General features: G+C 43.7%; 1 protein-coding gene across 1 annotated transcript in view; it reads right to left on the reverse strand.

Moving 5' to 3' along the window:
• Positions 1 to 2,524: 2,524 nt before the first annotated feature.
• The window catches only part of T265_10797 (hypothetical protein), a gene marked incomplete at both ends in the record, with an annotated part of 27,158 nt that continues 17,214 nt past the window's right edge, over positions 2,525 to 12,468 (reverse strand). Inside the window, 6 exons of the mRNA XM_009177269.1 lie at positions 2,525 to 2,948; positions 3,600 to 3,784; positions 5,125 to 5,637; positions 5,745 to 5,842; positions 8,001 to 8,101; positions 9,788 to 9,953. Of these exons, the coding sequence (XP_009175533.1) occupies positions 2,742 to 2,948; positions 3,600 to 3,784; positions 5,125 to 5,637; positions 5,745 to 5,842; positions 8,001 to 8,101; positions 9,788 to 9,953 (1,270 nt within the window). The remainder of the gene's footprint in view (positions 2,949 to 3,599; positions 3,785 to 5,124; positions 5,638 to 5,744; positions 5,843 to 8,000; positions 8,102 to 9,787; positions 9,954 to 12,468) is intronic.

Here is a 12,468-nt window from a genome sequence, read left to right on the forward strand (position 1 = left end):
TTCAGTTTAAGTTTGTTCAGAAGAGCTTGTTCTCAGATCACAGAAGAATACTGCGTACTGCAAGGATAACAAGCTTGACGAAGCGAACACTTCATCCAAGTTTCGTGGCTTTCTTTCATCAGTACGTTGTCTGATGGATCCACTGCTGCAGAGCTGACGAATTCTCTGCACAGAGTTTTCTTAGCACTCGGTATTTCCACCATGGCATGAGCCTTAGCCACGGTGGTCGTAGTAGGGCAGTATTTCAGTAGCTAGTAGACAACCGGGAGCTCTCAAATCCAACGTATTTATATCAAATCACTGGAAATTTGGATCGATTCAACTGGTTGGTGCGACCCCTGTCTCTGTGCTGATTCAAACGATTGGGTGTCTCAACCACGATGATATTTCGATCGCTTGTGGATGTGATGCGGGGCGAAAGCGGATCGTTTGCGGCTGACATGGGAGTCAACTATCACAAGACCTATGGAAAATTGTCAAGTTCTATCTTGGTGTGGTTGCTTATCTGCTAAAATAACTTAATCAGCATTGATTTCATCCATCGAACGTTAAAACGGTGAACAGAATGGCATGTGGTTGGCCTCGCTGACTGCAGCTTGGGCGAAACAGCATATTTTGTTATTTTCTGTTCTTTCGAAAGTGCGCAGATCAGTGATTGACCTGCACTCTTTTGGAGACAAAACGTCCGTGTGGCACAGTGTAATTCCTTATGTATCTATGGCCAGACTTACACTTTACCAAGCTAGGAATTTGTGAGCCTTCATGCTACCCAACAGTGGTGTGAGGTGCGTCGAAGCGCATTTGAATCAGCGTTGCAGTTGAACATCAATGCCGTCACAGTTACAGTGGAAAGATACTCTGGTACAGATTTCCCATAGAGGCCATCTTGAAAAAATCTGAAGACATATTCCTCATTGGCGACGAAACATTTTCAGGCACTTCTTTGACACTTCTGAACAATAACACTTATTACAACCCTTAGAGTCTGCTGAAAAAGGAGATTAACCCATATCCAACGAAGAGCTGTCTCTGGATGAGTCGCTAAGACAAGATCTTGTGACTTATACATAGCGACTAAGGGGTGGTAGCGGTAAACACCAAGTTATTGACACCGGCCAAATGCTTGGGAGTTCGAGTTTCCCACGAGATCTGAGAGATACACAGAACAGTGCTTCTCGGAATGACTCCATTCATAGGAACGAGATTTGACTGACACGATGAAATCTCCTCAATGTACATAAGCCACGCGACTGGCCGAATGGAGACTAAGGATTGGGTGCCATTTGTAATCAATCTCAATAACAAAGAAGAGGTGCAGGCGATATGAACTTGTTGATGTGCATTATCCAGCATGGTTCTAGCTTTTGCATTCATCTACGCACCACACCCCCGTGGAGTAAAACATCCGGACGCCGCGATGCTCAATGCTAAATTACCCTTCAGAAATAGGTTTTACTTCAGCTTTAATTGAGACCATGCTTTGAGTCAGTGCACAAAGACGCTGATTATGAACGCATCACTGCGAGAGGAATAAATCTGTACATTAACCGAACGAACGCCGAGGATCAAGGATCAATCAAAATGGCTTTGTTTCGATGTGGGTATCAGAATGCTTTCCAAACTGAACCATAAACATCGGACTAGGACATAAGTTGAACGCAAGCCGCGATCGAGCCTGTCTCTCCGTTCAGTACAGGACTAATCGATTGGCACTACTATACCTCTGATGCATTCACTGCCTCATCAAACCTGCGCTGCTCCGGCTGTCAGCAAGTTGGAAGGTAGTTCACGCGGGATGGGCCAACGATATCGTCTGACTGTGACTTTTGCTTGCAGTGTTGCTTGCCCGATCGGGCTGAAGGCGCAAATAGTACTCTGTGTTACCATAGCTGTCGGATACCCTAAAGGTTGTCCACTATTTTTCGAATCCTCCTCTGGACTAGAATTAATGCCATAGATCCTCTACAGGTTTCATGAACTTCTACATACAGCTTATTTTGCATTATTGCAGTTGAACTGGGATTTACGATAACATAAATTCAGCGTTTGAAGCCTAAATTTGTTTTAGGTGTCCTCGGACTCAAAACTGCTCCAGTGTTGTACGCAGTAATGATATTAGATTTTGGCTAACCTGTCGATCAGTTACTATCGCAGTTGACACCACATCAATTTTCCAATTTCGACCACTGTGCACCGAGTCCTTGGTGGTAGAACAAGTACGTGGTTCGCATGCCACATCGATCAGTTTGTATTTTCAGGTGACCTGATCATCCCAAGGTTTATAGCCGTGATTCTAAATAATCTGACAATATAATGATGCTGGCGGAATTGGCAGGCGATAAATTTACCTACAGCGAGAAGCTAGAGATAATCTGATACTTGACCAGTCTGTAAGTTTGGCTAGCCGAGCATCGACGGTCATATTCACCAGGACAGTAAACCTGAGTTTCGTATCTGGATGGAACGACCACGTCGACTTAAAGGTCTTGTAATATGATAGCACAAGGAACGGAAATCCCGTGGAGCAAAACGTACGATGTAATAGCATATAAAAACCGGTTCTCAGTAAGTTGTGTTTTCCGAAAGAACTCACGCCTAGTAAAAAAAAGTGAAAGTACAAGGTTCAGCCAAATCAAAAGAAAAAATGCGGTGCAGTTCAGATCGCAATATGGCGACAGTGGAAATTGAGAAATAGTAGAACAAAAGTGTAAGAAAATGAAATGATTTAAGTTTGCAGCAACTCAATGGAACGCTAAATCGGTACCCATTTGGGAAATTAATTCAATCCCGAGATGTGTCACTTTCACAAGTAGTTGGACAAACCTGCCCATTCCGAATATCGCGGATGAATTTAACGACGCGTTGATAGACAGGATCGGACTGGTTACGGGGTTTGCTGATAAACATGTGGTCCGAATCAATGTAGACGACCTCGCCCATTTCGCTGTCTACAACATAAACACGAGAAAGATTAAAGGCGTGCAGCGAGTGTTCACGAAATATAATGACCACAATCCGGGTTAAGCAGCGTAACCCAGGAAGTTGCAGAGTAACATGGTTTCACAGAAACAATACTCCGTCTATTTGAAGGCGTGGTACCTTGATGATAGGAACCTACACGCACACCTGGGAAATATAGACTGTTGGTTCAGCTAAAAATGACCGGATTTCCGATACAACTCGATTCCCCGTAATTAAACGGGATTAACTGAAAAATAGTTCATCTTTTAAACATCAGAGATATCTGTCAGGGCTCATAGGTTATTGGTTTTTGGACAGTGTACGAGACGACAATTTACGGAGCGTGAGTAGAAAATAGTTCAGTCTATGTGGCGACGACATCCCAAGAGAATCTATACAGAACCAAATCAACATATACGACCTAGCTGAAACATTCGGGCGATAAAAATCTACACACTCACTTGCTACTTCTAAATCGAATTACCTTGTGTCTTGTTTGTTCAGCTGGGGTGTCACGACACACTCAAAAACAGGACCGTAGTTACACTGTGGCTATGTACGATTTCTAAGTCAAGGCAAATTAGTCATCTTTGACGGAAAGGACATCACGAATAGGGTTGCCAGACAAAGTGGCTCACAGTCAACAACATGGATAGAAGTCGTGAGACATCCAACTTGCCTTTCTCATCCTCTGGAACTAGTAGGACCGACCAAAATCGGTTGATTGGTGTAACTTGAGTCTCGATCATAGATAACACTTTGAGCTGCGATTTGGTTGCCCAGGTGTGAAACCACGAATGCAGGTCAAGTAGGAAAGCAGAGTCTGAGTGAATTAAAGAGGATGACGAAAAAGGGCAGTTGAATATGGCGGAGAAATCAGGTGGAACTGTCGAAAAAACATATAATGGATACATGAGAATTGCAAACTTATGTTGGTGCACAAAGTGATAAGGGAAATGCAGACGAAAACTATGGTAAGTCTATGGCGGATGAAGCGGTTGCGCGCGGTACTGTGAACCCACCTACTTATGAGTGCAAACAGAACGTTAAAGAGCAAAACGAATGGATGAATCCAAAGGCGTCCTGGGTTTGGACAATTAATGCACCACACAGGTGCAGCCTGAATGGACATGCAGCGTACTCATCTTTTTCGTATGTACACTGGATTGTGAATCAACACAGCAAAACCTACGTATATAGGATATTCTTCAACTTTTGCTATCGGGCCAAAAATACCACTGAGTTACGCGGGTCTATGTTTCAGGTGAAGGATACCGTAAAGTGATGTGAAGACTGGACGAGGATTTCGTTGGAAACACTGTTGCGATATACCTTGATGTAAATGGCGTCACGATGCCAAGCGGTTTCGTTTGCTCGGAATATGTTCAGCTTGTTACGGGAACACAAGTGAAGCAGGCGGATACGCGTCTTGATCTCAGTCTAGGGTGATCAACCGAAGTAGCCTCAGTAGCGCTGAGTAGGCCTACTTTCGCGTTTACATAGCCGGCAACCACAACTTTTTCTGAGCTCTAACACCCTACGCAGCACCGGAACAAGTATATTTGGGCACTAGAGCTTGTCCGTTCAGGCGTAGCCAGTCACGGTGAGCATAAAACGATTATCAGCGCATTCACAGAGTATTTTCACAGATAGTGCTAAACGAATTGCACAATCCCGACCACCCGATGGTTTTGAACGAAACAGAGGCTCACCTCGTCTGATAACTTTAAACAATACTGGCTCCGGTAGAACCAGTACTGGGTCTTTAACCTTCATTTCAGAGACAACACGCATAAACAAAAAGTGAATCCAGCCTGCAAATGACAATAGCCTGTTGCCTAGCTTGATTCATAGTGGGAACCTTAGAAACTGTCAGATAAACATAAGCAAAGTTGTTTTCTAGATAGGCGCAAGTTTTGGTCGATTTGAATCACCGACATTTCGGTGGGTGGTATTCCACTTATCATCTACGTTGTTTTGAGGTCTCAGAACAGACAGAATGCAACGAAATCCTGAAAGATGAAATGAACAACTTTTTAGAGTGCATGCGAGCTGCGCAAACGACAAATGGTTTCACACAGAACATATCAATGTCAAACGCATGAGAGTTCACAAGATTAGTATCAAAAATCACAATTAGGGAGATTGCTAACATCAACTCACTTCGTTCTAACTGGATGGCCTCAGGCGTGAGGGTCCATCGAATAGGCCGACGATAGAGTCCATACAAAGAACGATTACCTCGATGAGGAGCGCTCATGAACACGATGCCCTGACTATGCCTCGTCAAGCCAAAATCATCCGACCGACAAGTGGGTTTGTGACCCGCAGCTAGATCTACGTTTGATGAACTATTGGGCATTGCGAATCCCGCAGCCATCTCGCCCGTTGGTGTGGTGGGAAGGAGTGTTGTTTCCCCTGTCGGAGAAGGTATGAGCATCTGTTGTGTTGATGGTGACTGATCTGCAGGATCGCAAAACCAAGTGGCAGTTACCGAGGGAATATCAGTCATCGGAACATCCAAGGCGTGTCTATCGCTCAGTTGCGAGGGCACCGATTTGTATGTGTGTATTTGAGAAACGGAGGTGTTCACGGAGGCTAAGATTTCCCCATCCATCTGTGGCTGCTGATTGGCAGATGCTTCAGAAAGGCGAAGAAGCTCTTTAACTAAAATACCTAAAGGTAGGCACGAAAAGGTAACAGTCGACAAATCGACAAAAATCCAAGAGATACATAGTGCTAAGCAAGATCTCCTACGGGCGTATGGGACGTATGGGACGTACCTCCCGCAGAATGGGTCACCCATATAATAGGACGTTTGCCAACTCCGGCAGCTTGCAGCTGAGGTAAAATTTTCTTGGCGCGGTTATCCATAGTTCGTCTACAGAAAAACAGGAAATGGAAAATGTGTCTCTCAGAAAGGTACCGGGTCATAGATGAACCAGTACCCGAAAAACTATTGCTGTTTAACCATGGGATACATAGGATATATATACGCCTATCTCCCGGTGAAGGAACTCATAGAAGATGTGGAAGTGATATTAAGCATATTGAATCTTTGTTCGCAGATAGACGGTCGGAAGTGTTAGACAAATTATATCCGGGGACGTACCACTGTCAAACCTATGGAAGTCCCATGTTGTTTTTGCCTCAAGCAGCTTAATTTAGTTGCCGGACTTTCAGCTTCCACAAGAGTATTTGATAGCTGATAGTTGTTATTTGCTGTCATACCACCTGAAGGAAGCACGAGGGCTGGGATACTGCCAGGTTGCCAAGCCTAGACAGGGGAGTCGAGAGACAGAGGTCGGGTTCGAACCCCGGACCTTTCGGTCAGTAAATTCACGCTCTAAACCACTGAGCCATCTCGCCCCGGAAGAGTATCTACTAAATCAAGAAGTGGGCTGACGAGTAAAACCGACTACTCATACTTCTACATCATGAGGTAATCATTTTATTTCTTTTTTCACATGATCCGCCCTTCGCTGTAAGTTCCAAGAGGTATAATAAAACAGACATCTATCTTTGAAAATATAATCTGACAGACGCGGTCTATTAGCCGCACAATGCTCTTAGCTGCAAAATCTTTACAAGTGGAGTAAAACTTTTTGAGCCAAAATGCTGCATTTTGTTGCGTATGTGCTCAAACCAAAAACCACTCTGATAAGTTATTTGCTGTCATACCACCTGAAGGAAGCACGAGGGCTGGGATACTGCCAGGTTGCCAAGCCTAGACAGGGGAGTCGAGAGACAGAGGTCGGGTTCGAACCCCGGACCTTTCGGTCAGTAAATTCACGCTCTAAACCACTGAGCCATCTCGCCCCGGAAGAGTATCTACTAAATCAAGAAGTGGGCTGACGAGTAAAACCGACTACTCATACTTCTACATCATGAGGTAATCATTTTATTTCTTTTTTCACATGATCCGCCCTTCGCTGTAAGTTCCAAGAGGTATAATAAAACAGACACCTATCTTTGAAAATATAATCTGACAGACGCGGTCTATTAGCCGCACAATGCTCTTAGCTGCAAAATCTTTACAAGTGGAGTAAAACTTTTTGAGCCAAAATGCTGCATTTTGTTGCGTATGTGCTCAAACCAAATACCACCCTGATAAACGTTCATATTTTTGCAGCTCACCAAATTTCATGGTCCACCGAAGCAATCATACCTTTGGCGGAAATGTCTGGCGAAATAATTTCCCAGCATTGCTGAGAACCCGGGATGCTGGGGCGGGGCTCAAAAGTTTGCACTATTACTCTGAATTCAATTGCCCTACTGCTTTAGTTCATCAGGGACACGTCATAGTTTTCGTCAATTCCATAATTCCATTGTGCGAATACTGAACGCCCTGATAAACCGAGAGGTAAACTCAATTAGGAAAAACCGCGCATACCAAATAATTTTCTTATGAGTGTACTTACTAGTATGGGAATATTTAGAGGTTTTTGGAAATTTCACGGAATTTTTTGCTTTGATCAGGACGAGTGTTCCACATGCGTACCCTATTTGCACGCTCACAACCAATATGCTTACCAGCGAATCAGCAAGTGGAACACGTCCGTCGGTACACTGATCATTATTAGCTAGAATAGTTTGCGATGACTACTTAGGTGTATCATATATTACCATTATACTACAGTATGCATAACATTATCATATTGTTGCTAATATAACAATATGCATTGTAGTGTTCAGGTTATTCCCTAGGTAGGAATGACCTAAGTTCCTAGATTAGTTCGTTGGAGCGAGGAAATTTTCGTTGGTCAATCACTGGTATAGGAAAAGTACGAAGTTTTGGCACACAAATGCGTCTGGTCACCAGTGAGCCGCAAGAGATGTAAGATGGATGGTGCTGTACCTCAACAAATCTATGTTATACAGCTTACATCTCAATAATTCTAACTGTAAGAGCCAATTGGAGGATGACTGCTTACTCAAAATGAATACTGACATGATAATGACAATTGAAAGGCAAACTCACGTAGTGTTCACCTCTAACAGTTAGCAAAAAGCGAAAAAAAAGTGAAATAGTCACTTACTCTAATCTGTCTACTGGACAAATGGGATCCCAAATAAATGGGTTTAAAGAAGCATCGATTGCGAGGATTCTGGCCCGAGGAAATTCGCGCGAAAGCCAGTCCTGAAGGACAGGATAACACTGATTTGTGACGGTATGAGTTAATGGTAGTTGGCTACTAATGTGGTACTAAGCAGAAAAATGAAAGTCTAATCAGACATAAGAATGAACAAAGGGATTGCACACGAAATTGGAGTTACGGCTGTTGAGGGAATCAATTTATAAGCAGACCCAGTTACATCAAGTAAGGATCGAAACCCTTTGTACATGCAAGTACAGCCTGCTCAATAAGCCACGAATAGGGAAATGCCGGTTGCGGATTGCCTGTTGCAAATGTATACGTCCGAACCATTATGATTTATCGATCGACAGTCGCGGGTAGCAGTAGAGTTAGCCAAGTAAACGTAACCCATCACGCAAAGGAACGGACTTAAGCCTATGAAACTGCAGAGTCGACCTATTGCTGGTTTGCTGAGGGACTGGCCACAGATTTTCTTTGCTCTTATACAACTACGCATGAATATCGGTGAAGACAACGCTAGAGAGGCGCTCCGTCATCATTTCTCTGTGTTTCCACTCTTCACAAATCTGCAAATTCAATCTGTTCCCAGAGTATCGATTTGGGAAACGGACTGCATTATGATACTAAATTATCCAAAACCCTTAGTTGGTGGCAAAATGAACAACGGATACAGCGGATAAACGTGGGGATTCTAGAAAGCCAGCTCAATTCCCCTAACCAATGCGATACAGCTGCTACTTTGCCATAATTAATTAATGTGTGACCTGTCCTCAAACCCAGAAGGCATATTAGATAAATTAAACACGAGATGTAGGAGGGATGAGTCGCAGTGACCAGTATCAAGACTTGCGCGGACTCAGGACCCACACGATCGTTTCGATTATGTATCGCGCGACGACTTCTTTGATGACCTCTGGTCTGCAAGTGCAGCTGGGCTATTGTTCAGAAACGTGTATTACTCGGACGAACATTGTCAGTGCAGTGTTGGCGTCTTTATAGGATCTATCCACTCCGGATGACCCTGGTCTTTGACTGGTGCCTCAGAGGAATGAGCCCATCGGCTTGCTAACTGAGCAGCCTTCTGATAAGTTGGTAAGACGTTCGCTAGACGTGACCTCTTCATCCCCCACTCTGACTTGAGAGAAAGAACGACATGTGTGCACTGAACTTAGACTCTGAACTAATGACAAATCATTTGAAAGAAACACTATCATAATGGATTTCTAAAAACATGTAACGTACTCGCTAACAAGTCACAATAAAGACCAACAAAACACTACTGTATGAAAGAAATGTGATGTCATATTAAGAGGGAACTGCCCTGTATTAAGTAAATATTCAGTTATCTTTTCCTAAGTTCCACTTTCATTCACTGTGTTGCGGCGCAAAGCTATCGTTCGACTCAAGTCATTAAAACAAAGATATTACAGGGTACAACACCGTCCAACCGTTATTGCGTGTCTGTAAAACGAGAGTCAGTATGGAGATAACCTGTCATTTCGAAATCCAGGGGTTCCTCGGGGCTATTGAGATTGTTTCCTCAGAAAATTTTGCAATGGGAAAAGCCTTCAAGCTAGAAAATAGCCTCGTCGGAACCCAGTCGGCGCCCGGGTACGATATATCCTCAACTCGGATCAGTTACAGTCCACTGACCTTCATTCAACGGTCTTATGAGGTTTACCATAAGGATGATAAAAATACACGACTAGAGGAAAGTTGGTACATACTCGTGGCCAGCACTTGGTGTAGTTGCCGGCATTTGTTTCGTTACCGTCAAGAACCGCGTCGTTCTGACGCCATGTGAAAAAGACACTACCGCGCATGCCATGTACGAAGATGATGTCAAAGTCATATTCAGCAGCGGAAGAATTGAAGCCGTCGGAATTGAGGGATCTGAGTTTGAGTAGATGAGATAATGCAAAATAAACGTGTGGCATGCTGTTTCGGTATACCGAAAATACGTTCGTATCAGATATCGTTCAACGGCACTAAAACGCTGACTAGGAAAATGAAATTGGTGATAATGTACAGTGCATGGTACAGTTCACTTTACAACTGGCCGTTCGCTGTGTGTACAAAGCTGCTATCTACAAAACAGGAAATATTAAGCCCGAGTAGGTACTTGTATGGACTAGTACGAAGAGGTGTCAACAATGACCAATTTTTGCCGATCCGTTTAGTTTTATGCAGCTAAAGGTGCACCCAGCAGATGATCCGACGCAGCAGTCGACAAAGCATAAAGGCATAAGGGCCATCATGGAGTCTAGGCCTAGATAGTCGAACAGTAAGGCACCTCATTAAAAGGCCAGGACTAAAAGGTAGCGGTAGTAGTCAGCGTACATTACCAGTAGCCTATAAATAAAAAGGGGACGCATAGGATGCAAACGTTCAGGAGAATAAGCTTATAGATATTTACCCACTGACCTATCTCGTAGCACGGACTCTGTGGATGCGAAATAAGATGCGGAGGTACATGAATTGTCGACGTCGTCACTGCGCGACGGACACCAGCGAGATGTCTCAGTTGACAGATGGAGGAACGGATTAATAACGTGTATACCAGGAGGCAGAAACTCAGCCCAAAAGAACAAACTTTTTGAAACAACGCAATACACCAAAAGAATGAACCGAAAAGCCTTACATCAGGTTACCGGTTAAAACTAGGGCTTTATTTGAACCGAAACTATGAAGGAAGGCGTCAGAGAACCTACCTCGATGAAGGCAACGGAGCCTTGGTAAATGTGCGTGGCAAATTTGCGACTAGGTGCTGCGTTGGGGACTCGAAGTGGAATATGGAACAGCAGACTATGCAGTAGTTTATTCAACTGTGATTGAACATCGGGCCAATTATAAGAATTGTTGCTATGTTACCATGCGACAGGGGACCACAGTGCTAATATGGTACACATTTTCGGGCCATGTCACTTCACATTCGCAAAGAGTCAACACAACTTACCATTAGCAATAAATGCCCACCCACCACTCCCTTCAGGCTCAAACTATAAAACAACACCGAATAACGGGAACAACCGAACACCATAATTTTACATTCGGGTGTATCTGAATCTACTACGCACCGCATCTGAGGTTAGAAGAGTAAAATAATTAATCTACGGTTGGAATACCAGGGTACAACGGGAACACGGATCGTCCTAGAAAAAGGTTTAATAGGAACAATGAAATAAGGAATGATCACGTGGTCACCATGAATGTCCCCACGTTCCAACGACATACGCATCAAGTTGCTGTACTAGTGCCCATAACTTCCATCAAAGAAATATTGCACATAGGAGGCAGTGAAACATGTCATAGAACATCTGAATTTGAGTGCTGCTAGTCATAGCAGTTGACAAGCACTTTTGCCCACTAGAATATATTCAGATAATCATACTGCTCACCCTAATCAGTCGTCAACAACCAGAATTACCAAACTAATGAAAACAATGGATTGAAAGTCAACTGGGGGCTGAAACGGATCTCACTAAATTCCTACGAAACCTGACTACATGACAAGCTTCACCTTTATTAGGGATTACCGTTGGAGCAAACAACTGTAAGTTTTTTGAAACAATATATCGAAAATTCTATGACACCGAATGCAGAGAGCAATCGCTAAATGAGAAAAACACAATAACAAAGAAGGGTAGGAGATACCCCTTGTGTAATACCTGAGAACTTGAAATAAATTAGTGAGTGGTGGCCAGTAAAACAGATGCACAGGTTAAAGTGAACAAAAGTAAAAAAATCGATATCAAAAGGCTTGTTAGGACAACCACAAACACAGTATTACTTGTCGCCAGTCGTCTCCTTCTGGATCCAGATTTTCTCATACATTTTATGCGTGCAGATTAATCTCGGCAGCCAAACGCTGTCAAAATGGGCTAAATATGGTACAGGCTGAAGAAAGGACCGTTATGGAAAAGATTACAAGGACGCTAGCCTCGATTACACACACAAGTCGATCGTTCCTCATCGGTTGGAACCCTGGACGTTTTGGCCCACCTACCTGAAGTAACTGGTGATTGTCTGTAAAATGAGCAACTTGCAGGAACATATGCACTCATCATCATTATCATCATCATCATCATCATCATCATCGACAGCATGACATCAGTGTTCAACACCGACGCTTCACTGCCGTACAACCATGACTTATTGTAAAGAAAAGAATAAAGGTGGATGGGGGAGGGACTTAGTGCACGCTTAACAGAAGCATTCTGAGGTGCGTACACCTCCAGACATTCACTCAGGCAATCTGGACAGAAACGGACAACAAGAACGCCACTGACATCGGTTGGCAGCCATATCTTGTAGTGTCTCCAACCAGGCACAGTGAGGATCACGCGGTCCCCATCCTGGAAGGCGAGTAGCACCGACAGCACCCAAGCGTTTCGTGATCTCCTTCATA

Source organism: Opisthorchis viverrini, assembly GCF_000715545.1.
Source record: "Opisthorchis viverrini unplaced genomic scaffold opera_v5_408, whole genome shotgun sequence".
NCBI classification, from domain to species: domain Eukaryota; kingdom Metazoa; phylum Platyhelminthes; class Trematoda; order Opisthorchiida; family Opisthorchiidae; genus Opisthorchis; species Opisthorchis viverrini.